General features: G+C 42.0%; 1 protein-coding gene across 3 annotated transcripts in view; it reads right to left on the bottom strand.

The window, feature by feature from the left end:
* Positions 1-23945, bottom strand: part of DOCK11 (dedicator of cytokinesis 11) — a 187896-nt gene that overhangs the window by 75664 nt on the left and 88287 nt on the right. For all 3 annotated transcript variants that reach the window (XM_055338257.1, XM_055338255.1, XM_055338256.1), the window contains exons 19-30: positions 23104-23196; positions 20681-20804; positions 16550-16671; positions 15658-15744; positions 13395-13484; positions 8479-8597; positions 6902-6971; positions 6695-6820; positions 5690-5761; positions 4426-4572; positions 1405-1488; positions 434-545 (exon numbers count right to left, since the gene is read on the bottom strand). In XM_055338257.1, the coding sequence (XP_055194232.1) occupies positions 434-545; positions 1405-1488; positions 4426-4572; positions 5690-5761; positions 6695-6820; positions 6902-6971; positions 8479-8597; positions 13395-13484; positions 15658-15744; positions 16550-16671; positions 20681-20804; positions 23104-23196 (1246 nt within the window). The remainder of the gene's footprint in view (positions 1-433; positions 546-1404; positions 1489-4425; positions 4573-5689; positions 5762-6694; positions 6821-6901; positions 6972-8478; positions 8598-13394; positions 13485-15657; positions 15745-16549; positions 16672-20680; positions 20805-23103; positions 23197-23945) is intronic.

The following is a 23945-nucleotide window of genomic DNA, read 5'->3' as shown; positions in this document are numbered from 1 at the left end:
AATGGAGTTAACTGAAGGCATTTCATACATTTAATACATACAACGAATTACAATTCCACTCTGCCTTTATGCTTCTCTTTTGACGTTCCTTTCAGTGGAAATGCATTTCTATGGTTTGTTTGTTGTTCTTTTTAATTTGGTCTCATGTAAGAGTCCAAACACTACTACAGAAAGTAATTTTACTAGTATCTGACACCTCTGGTTAAAGCAGCCATCAGTGTAATACACCTGATTTCTCCATGCTATGAATACTATCACTGACATGATGAAACAAGTGCAGAATACTGTTAATGGACGTATCTTCTGACAGTTAATGCTTCTGAGGTTACCTTTAAACTCACGGTTTATCTAGAAGACATTACACTACACTAGCACTAGCCCCCATAAAAAAAAACACACACAATTTCGAATGATGGAAAATGCAAATATATACCTTGAACGCGCTGGAGCTTAGGTTTTGCAAATGCCATTGGCAAATTCAGAGGAATGTAATGTTCGTGATTGCAAATTGTCTGCAGAAATTCAAACTTGTATTCAGCCAGAACCTAAATAGAAGGAAACGACATGTGAACTCCTTTTTAGTAGGCATTTACTAATTTTAATGATTACGTACAGGGCATTCATTTCCCCAACAGAAATGTTCGGTGTTTTAAGGATACCTTGAGATGTGACCCATGCAGGAAAGAGTTAACACAGTAGGCTCTCCTTTTAAAGAAAGCCCACTTGCAAGGTTGGTTGTTGGCTGGCATTTGGGAAATTGGATTTTCAAATGCTCCCTACATGATAAGGTTGTGCCTTCTCTGCCGGCCTGCTCAGACCATTTGTATAAACAATGTGATTTATTGTGAACATCTGCTCTTTTCCTTTCCCAACTCTGGAATTTTGACTGGCCTCCACTATAGGAGCGGCCCCCAGGAAAAATCCTAAACTCCTAGTTCCAAATGGGCTTCCCTGAACAGAAAGGTTGCACACACATGGCTGCATTGTCACTGCTGCAAGAAGGGTGTGGTCCATGTGGCCTTCACCGGAGGGAAGGAGGGCGGGCACTTGGGAAGCCCGTTTGAGAACCGCCAAGGACTCCACCGGATATGTTTTTCCTTTACTGCAAATGGACAATGTAAATTTACTGCAACAGCAGCTGGGTAGCCTCACTGTGTCACTGTAATGAGTCTGAGCCATGACTAAGGCTACCGCAACCATATACATTGAGTCCTGGGAGTCTTTCCATGTGGGTGATCTTGGGGACTCCCTAAACGCTAACCAGTGTCCCCTGCTTTGAGGTACAGCTATACTCAAAGTACCTAAACAAAAAGAGCAGCTCCAAATCCTCCAGAAAAGAAATACCACTCTGGGTCTCATGCTCTAATGTCCAGCAGCTGCTATGGTTACATCCTTATAACTTACCTTAGGATCTTTGGGGCTGAATCCAGATATATAGTCATTTATCAAATTGAAAACAAATCCTCTGTCCATTAGTGTCAGACAGCGCTACAGAAACCAAAACAAAATGAAGAGTGACACAATTCTGGAAGTCGGGCAAGCATAGCTTTTTAAAGTTGTAAAATTTGTTCCACATGAAGGGTGTGACATTCTCATTTTTACAGGTAATAGAATAATAGTTTTCAGAGTTTTACTGTAGGTGATCTTGAAGAAGATAGAGGGCAAGTGATTTATTGCGGGAATCGGGTTCTAGCTGCACAATTTTCATATATAGAGAGATGCACATACACATATATCTGTAAACATACTTATGTATGTAAATAGACAAATAAATATGTATGCACATACACATATATGTAATCTATTTGGCTACTCTGTCTCATTTTGTTCAATTCTAAACGCTCAAAGTGAAGCATATAGTGGTCCATTAGCCACTAAAAGTGGGATTTGGCAATGTCAACGTTTCAGACCCAAAAAGAAGGTTGTCTCTGTGTTCTTTCAAGTCTCAGCCTACTCAAACATGCCCCCACCCCGGCCCCCGACAGCCCTAACCGCTGTCCTCCTCCTGGGGAAGACTCTCATTACCAGGCCACTACTCAACTACAGGAAGCCTCCTAACCAGTGCGTGCCTATCATCTCTCCATCCATCTGCTTCCAGATTCATCTGTAATTGCAAGCCCTAATCATGTCACCTTCTTTCCCAAAAGCTTTCAACACTTCCCTATTGCCTTGAATATAATTTCAGACCCCTTCACCTGGCATTCAAGGACACTTAGAACATCGTCCCAACCTACTTTTACCGTTTTACTGCCCAGTACAGCTCATCTGCTCATTGTCTGCTCAGGATGCACAGTGTCTTCCCATCTCTGGGTTCAGGCCAGGCCTAGCTAGTAATTCTAGCACTACTTCTGCCAAATCCTACCTATTCCTTGGTGTTCTGATGAAATCCCATCTTCTGTAGCCACCTTGGCTCACAAGTCCCTTGTGAAACATTCTATTCTCCACTAGCTTGTACTTTATTAGTTCCCTGTCTTTTTACCTAGGTAGGACAACAGGAAGTCCCTCTTTCTCTTTATGTCCTCCTTAGGGCCCAGACTATTCTTGTGAGATACGAGGAAGTCAATATTTGATTAACCAGCTTTTTGCATCTCATTTCTCAAGGTGATTGAGACAGTGTTCTAGAGAAATACAAAGGTATGGATATGACATGGTCTTTACTCTCGTCCAATGGTGAAGACAAATAAATAACGAAAATACAGCACAGTAAGAAGTACCACAGAAGTATGTGAAGGATATGTGAACAACAGAAAGGGTGCTCAAAACGCCATGCAAAGGTGAGGGAAGAGCTGAGCCTCAAAGATGAATGGACTCTACCAGGCAGACAATGGGATGGGACTGAGGTTCTAGTTGGCAAACCTGACTCTGCTGTCCTCACTTGTTCCATCATTCCAGCAGCAAACATCCTCCAAAATAGCTCATCTTTCTCCACTGCATACAGATCAAAATCGAAATTCCCTAGCCTGACATTCAGGGCCTTCCATCACCTGGCACCAGAAGGGCTTCCTGGCCGGACCTCCACACATCCTAAATGCTCTGCACAATGACTCTCTTTCATCCCTAAATTTCTGAATGCACCTGTCTCCTCCTCTTTGCTCATGGATCCTCTACCTGTGACACCCTCAAGTCTTACCAGGGGGAATTCTTCTTCTAGGCTCTACTCACAGTTCCAGCTCATAATCTCTCCTGCTCTGGTCTCCCTACTGGATCTTGTTTCTGCTTTCAGCAAAACAGTCAATCACATTCTATCTTGAATATGTATGAGAAATGGGATTTCAGAGACAGCTTCTCACCTCTGAATCTTCCCAGAGAAGACAGGCCAATTTTTGTTGACCTGTTATTCAGTAAACACTGCTCTGAAATCAACTACCTTCTAGTCTCCATATGTAATAAGCTTCAAGTTTCAGCTCCATGGAAGAAACTGAGAGTTTACATTTCAAACGGTGTCATCCTTAGTTTACTTTAAAAAGATAGGTGGATGTTTGGTTTTTGATACACAAACACACATTTCTGTATTAGCGTTAAGATCTTATTTTAATTCTGGCCAAGAGAGGCTTTCTATCAGAAAGTCATACTCTGGAGCTCTGAAACCTCGTTGTGAATTTTGAATAAGAAGATAAGAGTACATGAGACATTAAAAATGCTTGGATGAATTTTTGACCATGAGGTTCTTCACATATGGTTGAGAAATGATAGAGAACCAGGAAAAGAGTCACAGTAGTAAGGAGCAGGAAAAGACCAAGTGCATTACGAACCCACACCCCTTCTCTGCAACAAATCAAGTATTGCTGTTACCTACTTTATAGAACAACTGTACTCTAGCATCGCCCCTTACGTACAGATAGTAACAAAACATAATGACAATAAACATGCAGTTCCTTGTCAAGATAGGAACTTCTGGTCTCTCTCAAACATAATCATCTCACGGGACCAAAATGAACAATGTTCCTTCACATGGATTCACAACATGGAGCCTGTGGTTATGTCAGCACACAGGCTGCTTCAGTTCCAGAGTTGCAAATTCAAAGGCCAGCAGGGGGCAGAGAAGCGACTTAAACGCATAGAGTGTGTGGGGGGGTATACTAAGGAGTGGTGGGGACTGTGGCAACCCAGAAAGTACATGCCCCATCTAAAGGCACTCAAATTAACATATTTGAAAACACATCATGTGAAACAAGCAAAACATGCTTTCTGGCTATGCCCCCTGTGTGGGACCTCTGATTTAATTAATTAGCCATTTCAGTGGGGAGGCTAAAAAAATTCAGGCTAGGCTGTTTAACTGATGGATCGATTCAGTCAGAGGTTTCACCAGCAGGCTTACCAAGACCTAGCCGAGTCTCTAGAAAGTGGGCAATTTTTTTCTTTGGCTTTAAAGACCATGTTGGTGAAGAATAATTCCTTACCATGTTCTGGCTGCCTTTAACTCACCTTCAGGAAGCTAGCCAAACTATAATTGACATTCCGGGACTCATCGGGAATCTCGGCATAGCGAATAGTCACGTGGGGAATTACTGCAAGAAGCAGTGAATGTAAGACATGATGATACGCCTCTGGAAATCTCTGGCCTCTGGGAAGCTTAAATTAAATAGGCATAGCAAAAAGTCAGAATTGCAAAAGGTCTAAATCAATTGCTGTTTTTATTTTCAAACACATTCCAGACATGAATGTGCTTTTTTTAACTGGAGTATAACTTTTCTCCCAACTTAAAAATGACATCGCTAGTTCAATGTACACTTCGGATTATTATAGGACCTCTCTGGATCTCTAAATACAACAGACTGAAATCATCAACAGACCAACTTTGGAATTATGTTCCTGAGATGTAGACACACCCCAGATTTTCATTCCATTTTTTTCCCCTGACACACAAAGAATATATCCATGCATCTCTATTTTGGTAAACCCATTTTGTGAAACATCTGATAAAAATGGTATATATGAGGGGCTCCTGGGTGGCTCAGTCAGTTAAACATCTGCCTTGAGCTCATGTCATAGTCCCAGGGTCCTGGGATCAAGCCCCATGTCAGGCTCCCTGCTCAGCATGGCGTCTGCTTCTTTCTCTCCCTCTGCATTTCCCCTCCACTCACACTCTCTCTTGCTTTCTCACTCTCTCTCTCAAAAAATAAAAAAATAAAATAAAATAAATGGATAAAATCTTTTAAAAAAGTTAAATATGAGGTGAATATCTTTCACTTCACAAATCTGAATTCTATAATTCCTATAACTAAGAAAATTCCTTTGTACTTTTAAGAGAATGTAAATATACAACTATATGTATAAACCACATTCCAGAAACATATCTATTACATAAGGTGTTTTTAACTTTATACATGTCTTAGACCTTTCTAGGAGAAAGGTTATTTCTGATTTGGCGCTTGTTCTTCCAAATGAATGTTTTGACATAGGCATTTTTAAGCTACAGGATAAAGAGAAAGCTTCAAAGAAAATGTGCTTTACATGGCAAATAACTAATAGGAAAGAATGCATGTGGAAGTCTCTGAGGACTTTGAAAATGTATGAACTGTCAGACCTCAGATTTATGCAACATATCCAATGTTGTTTTTTAAGGCAAAATTGAAAAATTGCTAAGGGCTAAGAGCCCTTAGGTTAAGAGGATTTGCATGTCACTGCTACCTGTGAATAACATTAGTCTTCTTTGCCTATGTTAAATATCATTCTTAAGCCTACTTACCTTAATTTTATTCTCTTCCAACAAGTAGGTGGCCATAGACTTTGCAATAATTTCAAAGAAAAACCATGAATACTAAAATAAACAAACAAACAAATAAAATCAATTTTGAATAGTTACCCAAATCCCAAAACTTAGTAAAGTTAGACAAATCAATATGGATCTTATCTCTGAACTATAACATTTTAAAGTGATCACAATTCACTACTGAAGTTTCACAAAATACTTTCAAATTGTCTCACCAGAAAAGTAATATTGTACTTCAGGGCTGGCTGTTGAGGTGCAAAGGGCCTGTGGTGGGAATGTTTGTCTCTGTTGTAGGCAGGGAGGGAAGGATTTTATTCCTGACATTGTTTTGATTTACTTATACATGGTGCTGAAAGCAAACCAACTTTTAGTTTATTTTATGATTGCTTTTAAATTCTCTACAGACAATGAGTCTTACTCATGTCTACAGCCAGTGGGGAACCCAACCCTGCCCTTGGTACAATCCTGAAGCCAGCCCAAGAAGCACAGGTGTTTGCCCAAGTAGATATGAAGGATCGAGAAAAGTCTCAAGCAGATATATCCTCAGTTGCCTGAAACTGAAATTTAACCATTAACAGAAATGGTAAAGATCATGATAAAAAATGAGAGCCATCACTGGAGTGTCTATGTGCCAGAAACCACGTGTTCAACACTCTACTTATATTTTAAAAATGAGGAATTAGGACGCTCAGAGCTGGTCAACAGCAGGCTCCAGGTCACAGAACTATTATGTGATGGATTCTAATCCATGTCCTTCTTTCACACAATTCTTTCTATTACACATTTGACTGAGAACAGGGGGTGGGCAGGATGGGTGAAGAGAATGAAGAAGGTTATGTGGACAGCATGAGGGACAAGGATGCCTGAGTGGAGGTGTGAAGAAAGGGAGCAAATGACAAAAAGACCAGAATCCAGATAGGAAGGTACCCAGCGAGAACATCTCTGGCTGCTTTTGTTTCCTATTTTGTCCTGTTCCCTTACCTTTAGCAGTTTGTTTATTGCTAAAAAGTCAGCAGACTGTTTCAATATTGCAATCATCGTAGTAGCCAGAGTTTCATGTATCAGCTGGGTCTGAGGAGCACTTGGTTTTTCAGGTCGGAAGCTATACTACAAAGGAAGGAAAATTAACCATCAGTCAAAATTCTCATGTAAAAGAAACCGCCCCCAAAGAAAGCTGACTCCACAAACCTTGATGAAGGACCTTAAATAATTATCCAAGCCTTCTTCATGGCACTTCGAAACGATGTGTAAGAGAACCCTGAAAACACATTCGCAAAAGTCAGCATGTCAGGCTACCGTGAATTTCCACCGTTTGTTCGTCTAACCCTAAGAATACCTCCCACACCACCTGAAGTGTTAAAAGTGAGAGGACTACAGAAGATATAATAGGATGGTCTGACAAAGATTTCAGCATCTAACGTGCTCAGGGCCTTGCAAAACATTCCCTGGTTCAAAAGAAGGATATTGTGTTTGGGCAGCCCAGATGTCTCTTCTCTGATCTAAATTTCTGCACACACACGTTTCAAGTATGGTCACAGCTACTATGTGGGGTAAATACTGAAATCCCCTCCAGTGAGTAAAAGGAAAGGAAATATAGAGATAAAATGAAAAGCACGGCAACAGATGGGCAAAAGGAAGAGAGACAGGACGGGTATAACGACGTGACCTGCAGTTGGCAATAAATCTAAAATTCAAATACAAGACTAGCAGTGGTTCTCAAACTTCATCATGCATTGGAATCACCTGGAGCACAGAATGCTCGGCCCCTCTCCCTGAGTTTCTGATTTCTGGGGTCTGGGGTGAAGTTCAAATGATGAGCATTTTTCATCAGCTCCCAGGTGATACTGATGCTGCTGGGGTAGGAGCCACGTTTGAGAACCATGGGGCTAGAGGAATGCTTTGTCAGTTTTTGAGCGGACTATCCCCAACAGCAGAGCATGAGCACACGGTGTACAGGGGTGTTGGTTAAGGCCCAGTGGGAGAGGTTGTGGCAACAGCAGAAGCAGCAAAGCCAGAAACATCCAGCATTGAGCTCTCAACTTTTTTAAGTATCCAATTTTAATTGCAAACGTCAGTGCATTTTGCCCTCTACTCTACCATATACCCTTTTTGTTTCTATAAAAATAATACTCCCTCATTGTTTTGAGTAAAAATTCTTGGCTCAGGGTGACTCTGTCCAACATGAGAGCCACTCAGCACTTGTGGCTATTTAATTAAAATTAACTCTAGTTAAAAATTCAGTTCCTCAGCTACACTGGCCACATTTCAAGTGTTCTATAGCTAAATGTGGCAAATGGCTACCATATTGGACAGCACAAGTATAGAACAATTCCATGATTGGAGAAAGTTCTATCAAACAACACTGGTCTAAGGCAATGGTTCTCAAGCTCTGTTGCATTATGGAATCTCCTGGAAAACTTAAAAAAAATTACTGATGCTCAGTTTCACCCCTAGATATCCCAGTTTCATTGGTATGAATATGGTCTGGGCACAGACCTCTTTAAAAGCTCCCCAGGTGATTCTAACATGCAGCCAAGTTTTAGAACCCCTGGTTGAGGAAAACACATTGTTTCTCCTATGGTTTCTGGTACCATCTCTCCCTGGGGCTACAAGTCCCCCAGTCTGAGAAGCATGAAACAAGAGAAAATGGATATTAGATAATCTGACTTTTGGGTTCTCATTTGGAAGAGAAATTTATAGTTAAAATGAAGAAACGCAAAAAGAAACAAAATTTGCTTCTTTGTAATTATAACACCGAAACTCACATGGTGCAGTTGATAGGAACATCGTCTTCATGGGTCATATTTGTGAGAACCCGGAAGAGTTGCATAAGAATTACAGGTAGAAACTGTATCATGACTTGGATCTCCATGGCATGCAAACACTAAAATAAGTCATTATTAGTTATGAAAACAAACAGAAATATGATATAACTTGCAAATGTGAAACAACAAAATAAGTAATGAGAAATACATTCATTTGAATATAAGCCCACTTTGATGGGAGCTTCCTAAGACAGGGGACTTTGTCTTGTTAATTACTTTATCCATGTCTTTAGTTTGGAACTCAGATTTTGTTTCATATTAAATATTTTATCTACTGAAGATAAAGAGGATAACTGGGATAAAGGGGTTTGGGAATAAAGACAACTGACTCCTGGTAAACCAACACTCCACTGGAGTGGGAAAGCAGCTGTGTCTAGAGGTTCTGGAGACTGCCCCCCAGCATACAGTTAATCTGTTGAGAAAGTAAGTGGGATTCAATAAAGTGCACTTCTCTATATAATTGGTTTTACACAGGCACCATCTATAAAGCTGAGGCAGCACTGCATTCAGACATCCCCAGAGTACATTTCTTCGAAGTGCTAACACCCTGTCTCTAGCCATAGGCGTGTCAACAGCACAAAAAAGAAACGTGTTTGTATGTACGTAGAAACGATCCAAGCAGTAAAGTCTGTAACATTTCTTTCTTCTTCCTTTCCTTCTCCCCACCTTCCTTCATTCACTCAGGCATTCACTCAATCATTTAATCAGCCAGCCAACCAAAAGGTGAAAACGAGCCATGTCACTGGGCACCTACTATACCAGTTCAAGGTTCAGTGCTATAGGAAATGCAGAGATGGAGAAGACAGGATTCTGTACACAAGGAACTCACTATGTCTCTTACTTCTGCTCTCTCTATCCTTCCTCACCATCCCTTCTCAGGACGCTATCATCTATATGTGAAGCATCTCAGCACTGACCTCTAAGATCTTCAGGCAGATTCTCTTCAACCAGATGCATAAAGCAAGAGATCAAGCTCAAGGAACCCATCGTCTATCCTTCCAGCTTTTCCTTCCTTTTGCCCCCTCTCTTCTAGCTTTACTGCCATAACCACTCTTAACCTATAACCAAAACAGTCTAATCATTTCCTGGTAAGGTCTCCACACAGGTTCCCTTTACTCCCCATACATCCACCTCTCATCTCCATATTCACCATCTTCCAATAGGGTCCCATCACACCAACTTCTGACAAAATGTCCGTGATGCCTCCCCATTACCCAGGGCATTGGCTCTCAACCAGGGCTGGCTTTGCCCTCCGCCCCCTCCCATGCCAACGGGACATCCTACAATGTCTGGAACATTTTGAGTTGTCACAACTAGGGGTGTTACTGACTTGTAGAGGACAGAGGCCAGGGCTTCTGCTAAACACCTTACCATGTACTGGATAGCCACTTACAACAAAGAATTAACCCGTCCAAAATGTCAACAGAGCAAGGTTAAGAAGCTCTTATCTAGGATCCAAGATTACTTAGGACCAAACCTAGATTTCTAGCCTCAACACTCATCATTCTTCACAATGTCCAACTGGTGCCTTGACTGCTCTGGGAGTAGAAGCTATGCATTCCCACCTTTGAGCATTTGCTCAATTTTTAGTCACATCCTAGCCCCCCTTCCAAGTCTAGTTGAAACCCCTTCTTTGGTGAAGCCACTCATTTGACCAAGGCATACCTAATGAACTTCCAAGGCCCAGGCATATAAAAAAATACCCCATTTCCTCCCATCAAGTGGTTCAGAGTCTGTGGGGTGAACGACCTGGAACTAAATCTACAATACAAATGGTCAACAGCCCAGGAGTGGTATGTGCAAAATGCATGAAGGAAAAAGCAACTGAGTCTTCCCGTGGGCAGGGAGTGTCCACTAAGGCTTCAGAGAGGAGGCAGGTAAAAGGTAAAGTGGGATAATATCAGGTAGAAGGGAGAGCTGGGCATTCAGTGCAAAACTGATCTAGTGTTGCTCCTCCGGATTCACTCTCAACGCAACAGCAAAAAGGTTCTCTTTTTCCCTCTTATTACAAACAAAACAAACCATCACAAACAAAAGGCTGTCCAGGGCTTCCTGTGCCTACATGTATCCCACCTCTCTCTCCAAGCTCATCTCATGCCACTTCCCACCCCTCTCCCAAGGTGCTCACTGCCTTCCAGCTATACTGTCTTTTCTTTTTTCCTGTCCTTTAAATGCCATCACAAGGTGTTTCCGCCCACTGCAATATTCTGTTCTCCTTTGCCACAGCTTTAGCACCTACGCTCGTCTTCCTCTCATCAATTTTTTTTTTAGCTTGATCCATCATCTCCTCAGACAGCCTTCCCTGACAACTCCATCTAGAACGTACTCCTGTCATGTTGGATCCCGTTAATCTGTTCTATTTTCTTCATGGCATTCATCTTGATCTCAAATTACTCATTTCTACCCTCACTACCCCAACTAAGGAACCAAAGCATAAGATAAAAGATCAGAGGCTACTAGTCTCAGGGATCCCTCAGTTCCCTGGACCCTTAGCACTATAACCTGTATTGTGCATTTGCTATCTATCACATATTGCTTTGGACTCTCATTGGTACTGCTCACTCATATTCCACTTCTATATGTCCTGTCTCTCCAACTGGTCTTAAGATCCCCATGGGCAATGACCCTGAGTTATTCTTCTCTGCAAGCATCACAGCATCTGGGAAAATAGTACATGCATAAAAGCCCAGCAAGGAAAAGGTAAGTGAATTGGTGAAATGATGTCATTTACAGGGACAACAGATAGCAAGATTTGGTAGAAAGAACACAGGACCAGGAGTCAAGAGACACCTGTCACAGGTTTGGCTCTGCTACTAACCAGGTGAGTGACCACAAGCAAATCCCCTCTACTTGAGCTTCATTCAGTTTTCTCACGTGTAAAAAAAAAAAACCTCTCAAGATGCCCTTTCAGTGCTACGAGAACTGGGCTAGTAGGTCTGAAATCGAGTGGCATTTCACTTACTGCCACTAGAGGGTGAGCAAAGGTCACATAAATATCGCAAATTTCACATCCTTAAGAACACAAATATGAACGAGTACATTTTTTTCTCCATTTTAAGAATACCAGTATATTTGAAAATGATGCTCTGTTCCATTCCATTCTGTTAAAACTTTTACAAAACTTCCCCACTGGAAGAAAAGCCAAAGATCTTAACAGCCTAAGCATTTGTACAGAGATCGGGCTTTCTAGATGTTAACCAAGGAAAGGATTTGAATGTTAGAGGACTATTATACTTCTTAATGAGAATTAAGAATAATAGCCACCATTTATCAACTGTCCGCTTGCTTCTACCCTTCCAACAGTATCTTCTCAATATGGTAGGCAGAATGAGACTTTCAAAACCCAAATCCCATCACGTAGCTCCTCTGCTCAAAGCCCTGCAAGGCTTCCCATTTCACTGAAGGTACAATTCAAACTCGTCATCATGGCTTATGAGGCCTCACCCAACTAGCTCCTTAGCTACCTTTCCAATACGATGTCGTCTCGCTCTGTGTGCCAGCCACACGCACTGGAATTCCCGCTGTCCATTGAGCATGCCAAGCTAGCTTCTCAGTCTGCATTTGCTGTTCCCAGCTCCCCCAGAAGTCTACCATGCTGGTGCCCTCATTTCCTTTAGGTCTCTGGCAAATGTCACTTTGCCAGAGATCTTTTCTGGCATCTTTTTTTTAATCTAGAAGAGGGACCCCTTACCACTCTTTATTCTTCTTTGATATGTTTGGGTTTTCTTTGTGGCACTTATTACCACCTGGGTGAATATACATATTCATACATTCATTTATTTGCTTATTGTCCATCTGCCTCCAGAAAGTAAGCTCCTTGACAATATGGATAGTGTTTGTTTTCTTCATTTCTATTCCAAATACTTAGAATGATGCCTGGCCCATAGAAAGCACTCAAGAAATCAGTGTAGACTGAGTGATTACTATACTACACAGTAGATGCCCTAACTCACTTAAGCCCCAAAGCCACCCTTCACGTTGGTATTACTGGTTATCCCTCTTTGACAGATGAAGAAACAAAGGCCTGGAGTAGTTTAGTAAATTGGCCAAAGTCAATCACAGAGCTAATGAGTGACAGGTCCGGGACACAAACTCAGTTAATGATTGCAGAACCCATACATATTATCTCATCTCATACTACCTCTCTGAAAGAAAGGGACATTTTTGTTTCCTGAGACTATCATTAAGTAGTAACATATGTCCAAAGGGAAATCCTGTAGAGATTTCATGTGAAATAAAAATTCCTCAGACTTGCCATGGCTGACCTACCAAAGGGACAACCACAATAAAGAATCACTGTCAGCTGGGTCCCATGATGTGTAGTTCAGTCCTACCATGTTAGGGAATAAGTGGGAGTCTTGGGTCTCAACACATTTGATAAAATATGGTGTTTCTTAAGACTCTTCATGCAACACATAGAAACTAGGTTTTTCTATCTTTAGTCGATCCTTTTGATCATCTTCCACCCAGACACAGGAATCGTCATTCTATTTGAAGCAAAAGGGACTCCATTACTCCTGCCACTTTTCCCTACAACACCTTTACTGGGCAGGCTGCAGGAAGAGAAAAGACCTGAAAAAATCAATTTATGGAACTAAAGAAACATTTTCATGAGATTTTCAAAAATATGTCGACAGATTCTGGCTATAACATTTGCTTCCTAATGTAGTAGCTCTGCTGTCTGCTCCTAACAGGCACTTGATAGAAGAGCACATAAAAGAAAGTATTCTCTTGAGGATACAGAGTCCAGAGTATTTTAAGGGGTTAGTTTGATTCCCCCCCCACCCTCATCAAAAGGTGGCAACAAGAAAGACACAAAAAACAAACCTTTTCACAGAAAGCTGCTGTTCATTTACCTTTAAATATTTAATGAGCTCCCCTGGAACTTCTTTGGAGCCTGACTGAATCAGCTGACAATGATGGAAGAATTTGTGCACATGGAGATCCTGAAAAACAGATGTCCTTGGCCACATGAAATTCGATTCCTTATCCTTGGACGCAGCTCTCTAGTGCCCCCTCTGCCCACATCTTGCAAACCTACCTATCCGGGTCTTCGAGCACCCAGACTCAGCAGCCACAGCTACCAACATGAGTGTCCATGTCCCTTAGTCCCCTTGACCACCACACACAGCAGCAAAACCATGCCAAGCGAGCATGTACCTAAGCACAGCAGGTAAGCCACAATTCTGGTGCAACTACTCACTCTTTAATTCCTTTATTTGATGAGTGTAGCCTCTGAAGTTGGACTGCTTCTACATTTTAATAAAGTGAGTAGGAACAGAGGTCTGGATTGACAGATGAAGAAAAAGTAGCAGCAGGGAGGGACCAGACAAGTCTCAGGCTTGTTCAATTTATCATGGCGCTTGGCTGACAAGTGTCCAGCTGTCCCATATAGAATCTACAAATCATATACTGGCATTGTGGACAGCATGTATTCTACTAGGAACTGAGATAATAAGATGTGAATTTTGACCTGCTTCCTCTAATTATTATCTGTGTGACCATGGGTAAGTCATCTAACCCAACCAAGTTTTGGTTTCTCCATTTATGAAACAGTGAGGTGGGCAAGGTGAGCCAAGAAGGGTCTTTTAAGGCCACACCAAGGAACATGGACTTCGCCTTCTCCATTGGTGATTTTTCAAACATGCTTGAGCCTTCCAACAGACATCTGATTCTAATTGCATGGATGATAAGGTGAAGAGTAAACTGTACTAGTCATCCATGATCCATTGACTTCAAATTTCTGGGTTCAACTCCAGTCTAACCATGAGAAAAACACCAGGCAAATTCCAACAGAGGGGCATCCTACAAAATATCCCTACTCATGAAAATGGACAAGGTCATCAAAAGGGACGCCTGGGTGGCTCAGCGGTTGAGCACCTGTCTTCGGCTCAGGGCATGATCCCAGGGTCTGGGGTTGAGTCCCACACCAGGCTCCCTGCATGGAGCTCACTTCTCCCTCTGCCTATGTCTCTGCCTCTCTCTCTCTCTCTCTCTCTCTCTCTCTGTATCTCATGAATAAATAAATAAAATCTTTAAAAAAAAAAACGACTGTCCAAGAACTCAGCCCTCAGCCAAGAGGAGCCTACGAAGATGTGACAACTAAATGTAATATGCTAACCTAGATAGAATTGTGGAACATAAAAAGCTCATTAACAGGTAAAAACAAAGGAAATCTGAGTAAATACAAGCCTTAGTCATTATGTATCACTACTGGTTCATTAATTGTAACAAGTGTGCCATACTAACGAATGCAAGAGGTTACTAACAGGGAAATCAGGTGGGGCACCTGGGTGGCTCAGTTGGTTAAGCATTTGCCATAAGCTCAGGTCATGATCCCAGAGTCCTGGGATTGAGTTCAACATCAGGTTACCTGCTTAGCAGGGAGCCTGCTTTTCCCTCTCCCTCTGCCCTGCCCCCTGCGTGTGTTCTTTCTCAAATAAATACAGAAAATCTTTTTAAAAATAACAGGGAAATTAGACACAGGGTATATGGGAATTCTCTGTACTGTCCTATTTTTCTGTAAATCTCAAACTGTTCCAAAAACTAAAATTTATTTTTTCAAAGAGGTGATAAGGGCCTCTCCAATCCTTTCAGAGTTTTGTGAGGCTTGAATCTATTAATGGGGATAAATGGATTTGGGGATTTGAAAGGAATTGTAAAATTTGAGCTATTACTATTAAGAACGCTATTACTAATGAGAAAGTCTTTAAGGCCGCAACTTCTCTAAGGCTGCAGGAATCAAATATAGTCTATTCTAAACAACAAATAGATTCAGGGGCGCCCAGCTGGCTCAGTCAGAAGAGCATGTGACTTTGACCTCAGGGCTGTGAGTTCGAACCCCATGCTGGGTACGGAGATTACTCAAAAAATAAACTTTATGGAACGCCTGAGTGGCTCAGTAGTAAGCATCTGCTTTCAGCTCAGGGCATGATCCCGGGGTCCTGGGATGGAGTCCTGTATTGGGCTCCCCACAGGGAGCCTGCTTCTCCCTCTGCTTATGTCTCAGCCTCTCTCTGTGTGTCTCTCATGAATGAATAAATTAAATCTTTTTTAAAAATAAACTTTAAAAAATAATTCAAATATCAAAATTGACAAAATTTATGTGATACAACTTACTTGAGTATAAATCGTAGACTCTAAGTGGCTTTTAATCTTCAACAAAGGCTTTGCACCATCTACCCACTTAATATCCACATTAGATTGCTGTGAATGGAAAGTACAGACAGGAGTTTCTGTAATATAGCTATGGATAGATGAGTAGCACATGACACCTTTAAACATGTCAACTTTTTCCCCCCAAAAAACCAAATATGTTAGTTTCACCCATAGGGAGTTATTGGAAATAATAACCTGCCTTGAGAATAAATGGATCCTAAATCATTTTGAATTTCTTATCCTTTGCAGGCTGATACTTTTATGTTACAATAAAAATGAATTACTAAATAAATGCATTTTTAAAGGTGATGCACAGAATCTGAGCCCCAGCTCTTAAAATTGTTATTAGGATCAACAGACACAAAACACCTGGGTGGCTCAGTGATTGAACATCTGCCTTTGGCTCAGGCCATGACCCTGGGGTTCTGGGATTGAGTCCTCCATTGGGCTCCCCGCAGGGAGCCTGCTTCTCCCTCTACCTATGTCTCTGCCTCTCTCTCTGTGTCTCTCATGAATAAATTAATAAAATCTTAAAAAAAAAGAATCAACAGACATGAGTGGTGCCTGGTTGGCTCGGTCAGAAGAGCATGTGACTCTCTGTCTTGGGGTTGTGAATTTGAGCCCCACGTTGGGTAGAGGGATTCCTTAGAAGTCAACTGTTTAAAAAAAAAAAAAAAGAATCCACAGGCCCGAGGTAACTTGGTCAAACTGCTCTGGCTTATTTTCCATACTACATTTTCTTGGGGGCCAGTCCTCACACCAGACTTTGTGGGGCTACTCACTAGAAGGCCGAATTCTGTACTTTTTAAGCATTTCATCATGATCACTTCAGCAAAGGCAGTTATTTTCTTACCCTTCTGGATTCTGCATCATTCAGATTCAAGTAGCCCGGGGGAAGATTGGCTGACACTGGCAACTGTTGCTCAAACGTAATGATCCTACCGTCCTTCAGCAAAGGAACCCAGGCAAAGCCAACTGCCAAGATAATAATCACTCATGAGAAATGAAATCAGAAATGCCATTAGCCACGCAAATCTCAGAGTGCTGGGGGCAGGGCAGGGTCGTGATATTTCTGGGGATCTGTACATGGGAGTGCACATGTGGGGCATCTGAATCCTGGGGAAGGAACACTGCCTTGGAATGGCTTCCTAATCCCAGCCTGGCCATGAATGAGTTCTTCCCTCCACTCCCTGGACCAGAAATTGGGACCAACAGGTAGTGTCTCCATCAAATGGTTATTGGGAAACCGAAGAGAGATAATAAAGGAAAATACTTCAAAATTTTAGAAGTTCATCAGTACCATTATCTTTACCCTTCGGGGGATAATTTGTGGTGGACATTTTTTTTTTTTTTTTAAGATTCAGGCCTCTCTCACCTATCCTTAGTGAGAATATGGGAGTCTCATGTCTGGGACAATCTCAACCAGCAACTGGCAGGCTCTGAATTGTCTTTTGGCAACCCAAAGACAAGGGACTATGGAAAATTAAGGTCACGAGTCAAGGTTACAGCCCATATTCATACAAGGCGGTGCTCAACGGGGCAGTTTTCCTGATTACAGAAGGAAGAGGTGGGGGAGCAGAATACAGACAGGGCATAGTCTTTAAACTTGAATCCACTGAGAGATTTCCTCCCGGTCTCTGTATTTCTTAACAGTTCTACCCAAAAGAGCCTCTTGGGTTTCTATTAAAAAACTCATCATGTTCTAGCTAAAAAAGCCAGAGCCATCTGTGTTCCTCAGGTTGAGCAGTATCATTATTTCCATTATGGAGCTTACACAGGGCTTCAAGTGTTTAGAACACAGCTGTAAAAAAGCTTGCTCTGGACCAAGTTTTGGCATATGAGAGAGGGTGTTGGCTGGGGAGAGCACTTTTTAGAGCCGCTGCCTTCAGATTCTTTAAAATTCTTTGCGTGAGTGTGCGTATGTTTATACTGTGAACACAGAAGTCAACACAAATCTGGTTAGAATGTTTTCATTCACGTGTTTAATTTGGCAAATGCTTTAATTCTTAAAAGACAAATATGTTGCTTTCTCTAAGTCAGCTAAATGGCTTTCTCAGACTCTGAAACACGCCTGAAGGGCATCTTTACTAGTACAACTTCAGAAATGCTTTACCCAGAGCTCTTCTTGTATAAAGAGCAGAGGAAAAGTAACATGAGCACAGGAACCATTCTAAAGGACTCTGTCAAAGTACTTAACTGAAAATTAGACAAACGACCAAAGGTTTCTAGCCCAGAAAACAGGAAAATCTATTTCTTGTTCTTGGGTGATATTTTTCCCAGTAGACATTGTTACTGAGCTATAATTCAGATACCATACGCTTTATCTATTTAAAGCGCACAATTTGATGGTTTTTAGCATATTCACAAAGCTGGGCATCATCCACTGCTACTATCTAATTCCAAAACTCTTCCATCACACCAAAAAACAAACACCACACCCCTTAGAAGTCACTCCCTAGGGGCACCTGGGTGGCTCAATCTGTTGAGCGTCTGCCTTCTGCTTGGGTCATGATCCCGGGGTCCTGGGATCGAGCCTCATATCAGGCTCCCTGATCAATGGGGAATCTGCTTCTCCCTCTCCCTCTGCTTGCTGCTCCCCTTGCTTGTGCTGTTTCTGTCTCTGTCTCTGTCAAATTAAAAAAAATCTTATTAAAAAAAAAGTAGTAGTCACTCCCTATTTCCCCCAGTCCCTGGCAACTGCTAATCTACTTTCTGTCTCTATGGATTTGCTTAGGCAACATTTTTGTGTTGTGAGTAAATCAGAGCATGGCCAAGGGTGTCTCTCAGTCAAAACTCATATAGAGCACTTGGAAGACAGAAAGGTATGATGGCAAGCAAACACCGTCTGGCTCAGAAACGTGAAGCCACTTAAGGATGGACAGTTAGAAGTGATGAGTTGGCCCACGGAATAACCCTCTTAAGCTCCACCGAGCCCTTCACCCAGTTTGGTCTAGGATTTATTTTTTTCAAGATTGTATTTATTTATTCATGAGAGACACAGAGACATAGGCAGAGGGAGAAGCAGACTGCCTGCAGGGAGCTCGATGTGGGACTTGATCCCGGGACTCCAGAATCACACCCTGAGCCAAAGGCAGAGACGCTCAACCACTGAGCCACCCAGGCGTCCCCAGTCTAGGATTTAAATAAGGAAATAGTAATTTGTCTTTTAGGACATGCATGGTCTTGGGTTCCTATCATCCTGCCAGATTTCTTCTCCACCCTCGAGGTCCCTACCCTGAACGAACTGCAACTTCTGTGGAGTTAGAGAACAGGGCCACACTATCCATAAGGGCAACTTCCTAGCTATTTCAATCTGGCTGCCTGGCGAGCATCACTCACACTCAACATCAGTCCAAAACCTATGGTCCTCACCTGTGATTCTGCTACTTGCAAATTCCTTCTTCCCAGTTTCAAAGTCTCAGTGCTAACTTTGAAGTCTCTCTCTCTAGTTGCCAACCATTTGCCAGACTCAATTATACTCTTCTTCTATAATCTCTTTTTCTCCATCCCCCTGCTCCTACTGCCGTGTAGCCTCCTTTCCTCCTGGACTTCTGAGGGAGCCCCGAACTGGTTTTTCTTCCTTCCTTCTTGCTCCAGCCCCCTCTATCATCACCTCACCGTCTGACAGACTTCCTGCAGAACAGCTCTTATCGGCCTTTACAACCCTTCAATATTTCCATATTGGTCGCAGAATACAATCAAATCCATGGTCTGGTGTTGAAGACTTTCCGTGATCTGGTGTCTCCTTTTCAATCTGACATCCTGTGGCTTCCCCTCCCAGCACCCTGTGCTCTGGTCGGATTGAACCACGCATGTTCCCTGTTGATACCCCTTCATTACTCTGCCTCTGTACAAATTCTTCCATTATCCTGGAATCTACCTTCCTGCCATCATGGCATTCTCCAACTCTACCCTGCCTCTTTAAGGCCTCACCCAAATACCATCTCCTCCAGGAAGCCTTCCCAGATTCCCAGCCACTGATCCCTCCAACCAGCCAAAATAACAACTCACTCTTCCCTGAGATTACACAGCACCACTTTCTTGGTAACTACTACTTTCTATCTTATATTAGAGTTGTCTATAAAGATCTCATTTCTGCTGCTAGGCCATATGCTCACTTAAGGTGAGATCTGTTTGAGTCTCCACTGCATTCTCCTTAGTACCTACTAAAACAGCTTGCACGTAATAAACATGCAGACGTATTTGGTGAATGAATGAATAAATGAATGAATTTAAGACTGATCTGGGCTAGCTTCGATCTGAATCCCAGCGCATGCTGACATTTACCTAGTGGCAGTGGTACATGCCATGTTTACAGGGCCTCTGTGTTCCTCTAAGGATGCTTCCCACTGGTATATATAAAGCTTTGCCGAAAAAATAAAAATAAAAATAAATAAAATAAATAAAAAATAAAATAAATAAATAAATAAATAAAATAAAATAAAATAAAATAAAATAAAATAAAATAAAACAAATAAAATAAAATAAAGCTTTGCCGAATGGGACCAAGACTGGTACTTCACTACTAGAGTTTATTCAAATTCATTGAATCTGCTCTGTTCTCACTAGAACCAAGTGGTCCCCAATCTCCCTCAGGCTCAAATGTATTCCTGGTTCTGGGCTTACTTCCCACTCCCTTAGTGAGCCCAACTGGAAAGTTTTGGCCAACTTAAGCCAACTTAAAAGAAATACTATATACCACAGGATGTGTTTCTGTATGAGAAGTATTACTCTGTGTTGTATGTATTACTTTGAGTTGCTTGCAGTAGTCCAAGCGCACTGGCAAGGACTTGGACAGGACATGTGATGGAAATGATGTTCAAATGAACGCATAATTCATCTTTTCCCGATGAACTTTTTGACTCAGAAATGTACTTTGGGGGAAGGGGAAGAAGTGGTTTGTAGCTGGAGCAAAAGAGGTTACATTCTAGACAATTCCATCTCAAATAGCTACAGAAAGAGACTTTTAAGGGAGTACACGTACCTGGAGTTTCAACCGTGTCCTGCTTTTTGGTTGTTCCCTTTGTGTTAATTTCACAACTTACATGATAAAAAGTAAAAAGCAAATGATGTTTTTGATGCAGGTGAATGGGAAGCTCAATTTTAATCTGAAAGGACAGCAAAATTACACATAGCATTTTGTTTTGTTTTCATTGTCAAGCTGGACAGTCAGACCTTTAGTTCAGTTTCATCATACTTTTCCCATGACGTATTTTTCTAAACAACAAGCCAAGTCATCAAATCATAGGTATCATTTAAATGTAGTCTAAAGGCTTTTCCAGTCAGTTTCAATTTGACAACAGTCTCCTGGGTAGTGAGTCTGATTCATTACTTGCACTGGAGAGCCCAGTGGGTTCTCCTGGATTCAACTTTGCAGTGGGATTTTCTAAAACACTGGATCAAAACCACAGCCTCACAGCCCAGGGATCCTCTGTAACTCAATCCAAGTCAGTGAATGCAATCGATCTAAAATGCAGACTGAACCAGAAAGGCTTCTTTCTCTGTAAATTGTTGCCTTCCTTTGCGTGAAAAAAAAAAAAAAAAAAAGCTCTGCAAATAAACGTGCAAGAAGTCACCATGGTATTATGGTATACAGCAATTACAGTTCATCTTTTGAAGAAAAATGGAAGACTACTCTTAAATTAACAAATAAACATTGTCACCCTTGACACGTGAACTTAATCTCAGAAATTAATACTTTAATACAATCTCAAGTGATTTTTAATCAGGACCCAACCAAATGTCTTTACTGCCTCCCAGAAGAACGCAAAAGACATATCACAGATTTAACCAATTTGATGCACATGCATATACCTGCAAAGAAACACAGACAATCTCTCTCCATCTCTCGCTCTCATTGTCTTGGTCAATATAAATTGAATGACTGAAAAGCCTGTTTTCTTTCTGGCATCCTAAAAATCATGTGGATGACTTACTACCTGATCAAGTTTTCTGGAGTGACTAGTGTTGATGAGAGAGGGGGACATATTAAAACAGCTTGGAAAAAAAATAAAACAGCTTGGTGCTGGGGCGCCTGGGTGGCTCAGTGGGCTAAGTGGCTGCCTTGGGCTCAGGTCCTGGGATGGAGCCCCATGTCAGGCTTCCTACTTAGTGGGAAGTCTGCTTCTCCCTCACCCTCCCCTCCTGTTCTCTTTCTCTCTTAAATAAATAAATAAACAAACAAATAAATAAATAAATAAATAAATAAATAAATAAATAAATAAATATTATATTTTTTAAAAACAGCTTGGTGCTGGACATGTGGCCTCATTCTCATTCACACAAGGCATGGTTTAGGTATTAGAAGTAATCTCTGTTGTAGGTATATTTCACCATGGAACACGCCTATTCACAGCAGCCAGACCATCTGGGAGTCTAATGCTCTGCTGCACATAAATCTGGGCATGCTCTCTCCCCGGGTGGCAAAACTACTACACTCCTCCTCATCCCCTACAACACTAAGAGCACTAGAGAAAGGGATGAGGCCCAAAGCTGCAGTACAAAGCCTCCATATGACAGCAGTGGACCTGGGGAAAATCATGACAGCAGTGGGGACGGTTTCAGACAGAGAAACCTGAGAAGCAGAAAGAGCAATGCTTCTGGTCTGGGATGCGTATACAGGTTCGTGGAGACATGTCGGAACCAAAAGCAGTGTGCAGAGTTGGATAAGCCAGGGACATACCAATTGGAAGAGGCTGTGACAGAGACTAAGAGAGACACTGGCAAGTACATAGAGATAAGAGTTGGAGAAGGAAAGAGAGGCAGAGGCAGGGCCAGAGAGATAGACTGGTGGGGAGGGGAGCATGGAGCTTGGGAGACGGTGCCATTCCCCTTTGTCTACACTGCACTGAGGCGTCAGAGCAGCCAATGGGATTCTGGTGGCCTTCACGTGCTGCTGTGTCTCTCAAAGCATTTCACCTACAGAACGGCTGCACCCCCAACTCCATGCAAAACCACAAGAAGAAAGTTCTAGAAGGACCTTCAGAAAAATCTCTTCTGAATTTCCTATTTGAAAGCTGAGGAAATGGGAGACTCAGGAAGAAAGATCTAGAAGAGCCTTTAGAAACTCTGAGTTTCTTAATTGAAAGCTAAGGTAACAGACTCGGAAAAGGGGAAGTAACTTGCTCAAGGTCCCCAGAGCCAGCTGTTGTCAAAGCTAGGGCTAGAATCCTAGCTCTAATCTCATGTTCATTCCCTACAATGTTACCTCTCGCCAGGGCCCCTTCAATTTGTGGGCAAATTCCACTGTCATCAAAGGGCATCAAGCCCTTTGTCATGGTGTGACACTTCCTACTTTCATAGGACAAAACATTCAGGGATCACAAAGGTAGATAAAATGATGGAAATGAAGAGATAAAAGAAGAGCCATCACAGTGTTGTACAAACATTAGAAAAATGCATCCTTACCTCATCATAGAACTCTGGATTTTGGTTGTGATGTGAGACAACAGCATAAGCATTTGTGGTAAAAACAGACCCTGCGGGTTTTCCATAAATACACTGCAAAAGAAGGAAACAGAGTCACCCACCTCAGCGAAGGTCTTTAAACATAACACAATGGAACCACATACAGTTCGAGGCATCTGTGAGCTCAAGGCCACGGCCAAGCCCACCGGGCTCTAACCATGAGCTTGGACACTCCCAATCACTCACAGTCACTCCAGCTATCAGCCCAGACATCGTCAAACTTGGCTGCATGGATGCTTCCAGACTTCTGGCCATCAAAAGAACGCACTTCCAAGTTAGTTGACAGCAAGAAGTCAAATACAGCTAATCACTTGGAAAGCGAACACTCTTAAACCAGATCTGGAAAGCTTGCTTCTCTCATGCTATTTGCCTTTCCTCATAGAAGCTCCCCTCCAGCCACTTAGCAACATTTGCTGCACACACCAGCAGACACCTTCCTAGCCTAAAGGAGTTAAAAACTGAATGTCCACTAAGCTACAGACAAGCTTACTGTTCGCTCACTTTATGAGCTGCATTTTAAAAGTCACGGGCTTTCTGTTAGACCCATAAAATAAATGTGAGGCTTTCTATGGTTCCGTGAAAAGATCCCATTGCATTTCTGGTATGAGTTCTGGGCTTCCACGGGCCCAAAGAGCTCAAGGATAAATGTGGAGTCAGCATGCCAAGGTACTAATTGCCTCACCCTGTTACTTCAGAGCCAGCCTCTAGGCCAGTGAAGAAATGAAACTGAGAGCTCTATGTGGATGCACTGCCAATTCTCTTTAAATATGGGTTCTGAAAGC

Source organism: Nyctereutes procyonoides, unplaced genomic scaffold (assembly GCF_905146905.1).
Source record: "Nyctereutes procyonoides isolate TBG_1078 unplaced genomic scaffold, NYPRO_anot_genome, whole genome shotgun sequence".
NCBI lineage: Eukaryota > Metazoa > Chordata > Mammalia > Carnivora > Canidae > Nyctereutes > Nyctereutes procyonoides.
This window is presented reverse-complemented; position numbering and strand designations above follow the sequence as displayed.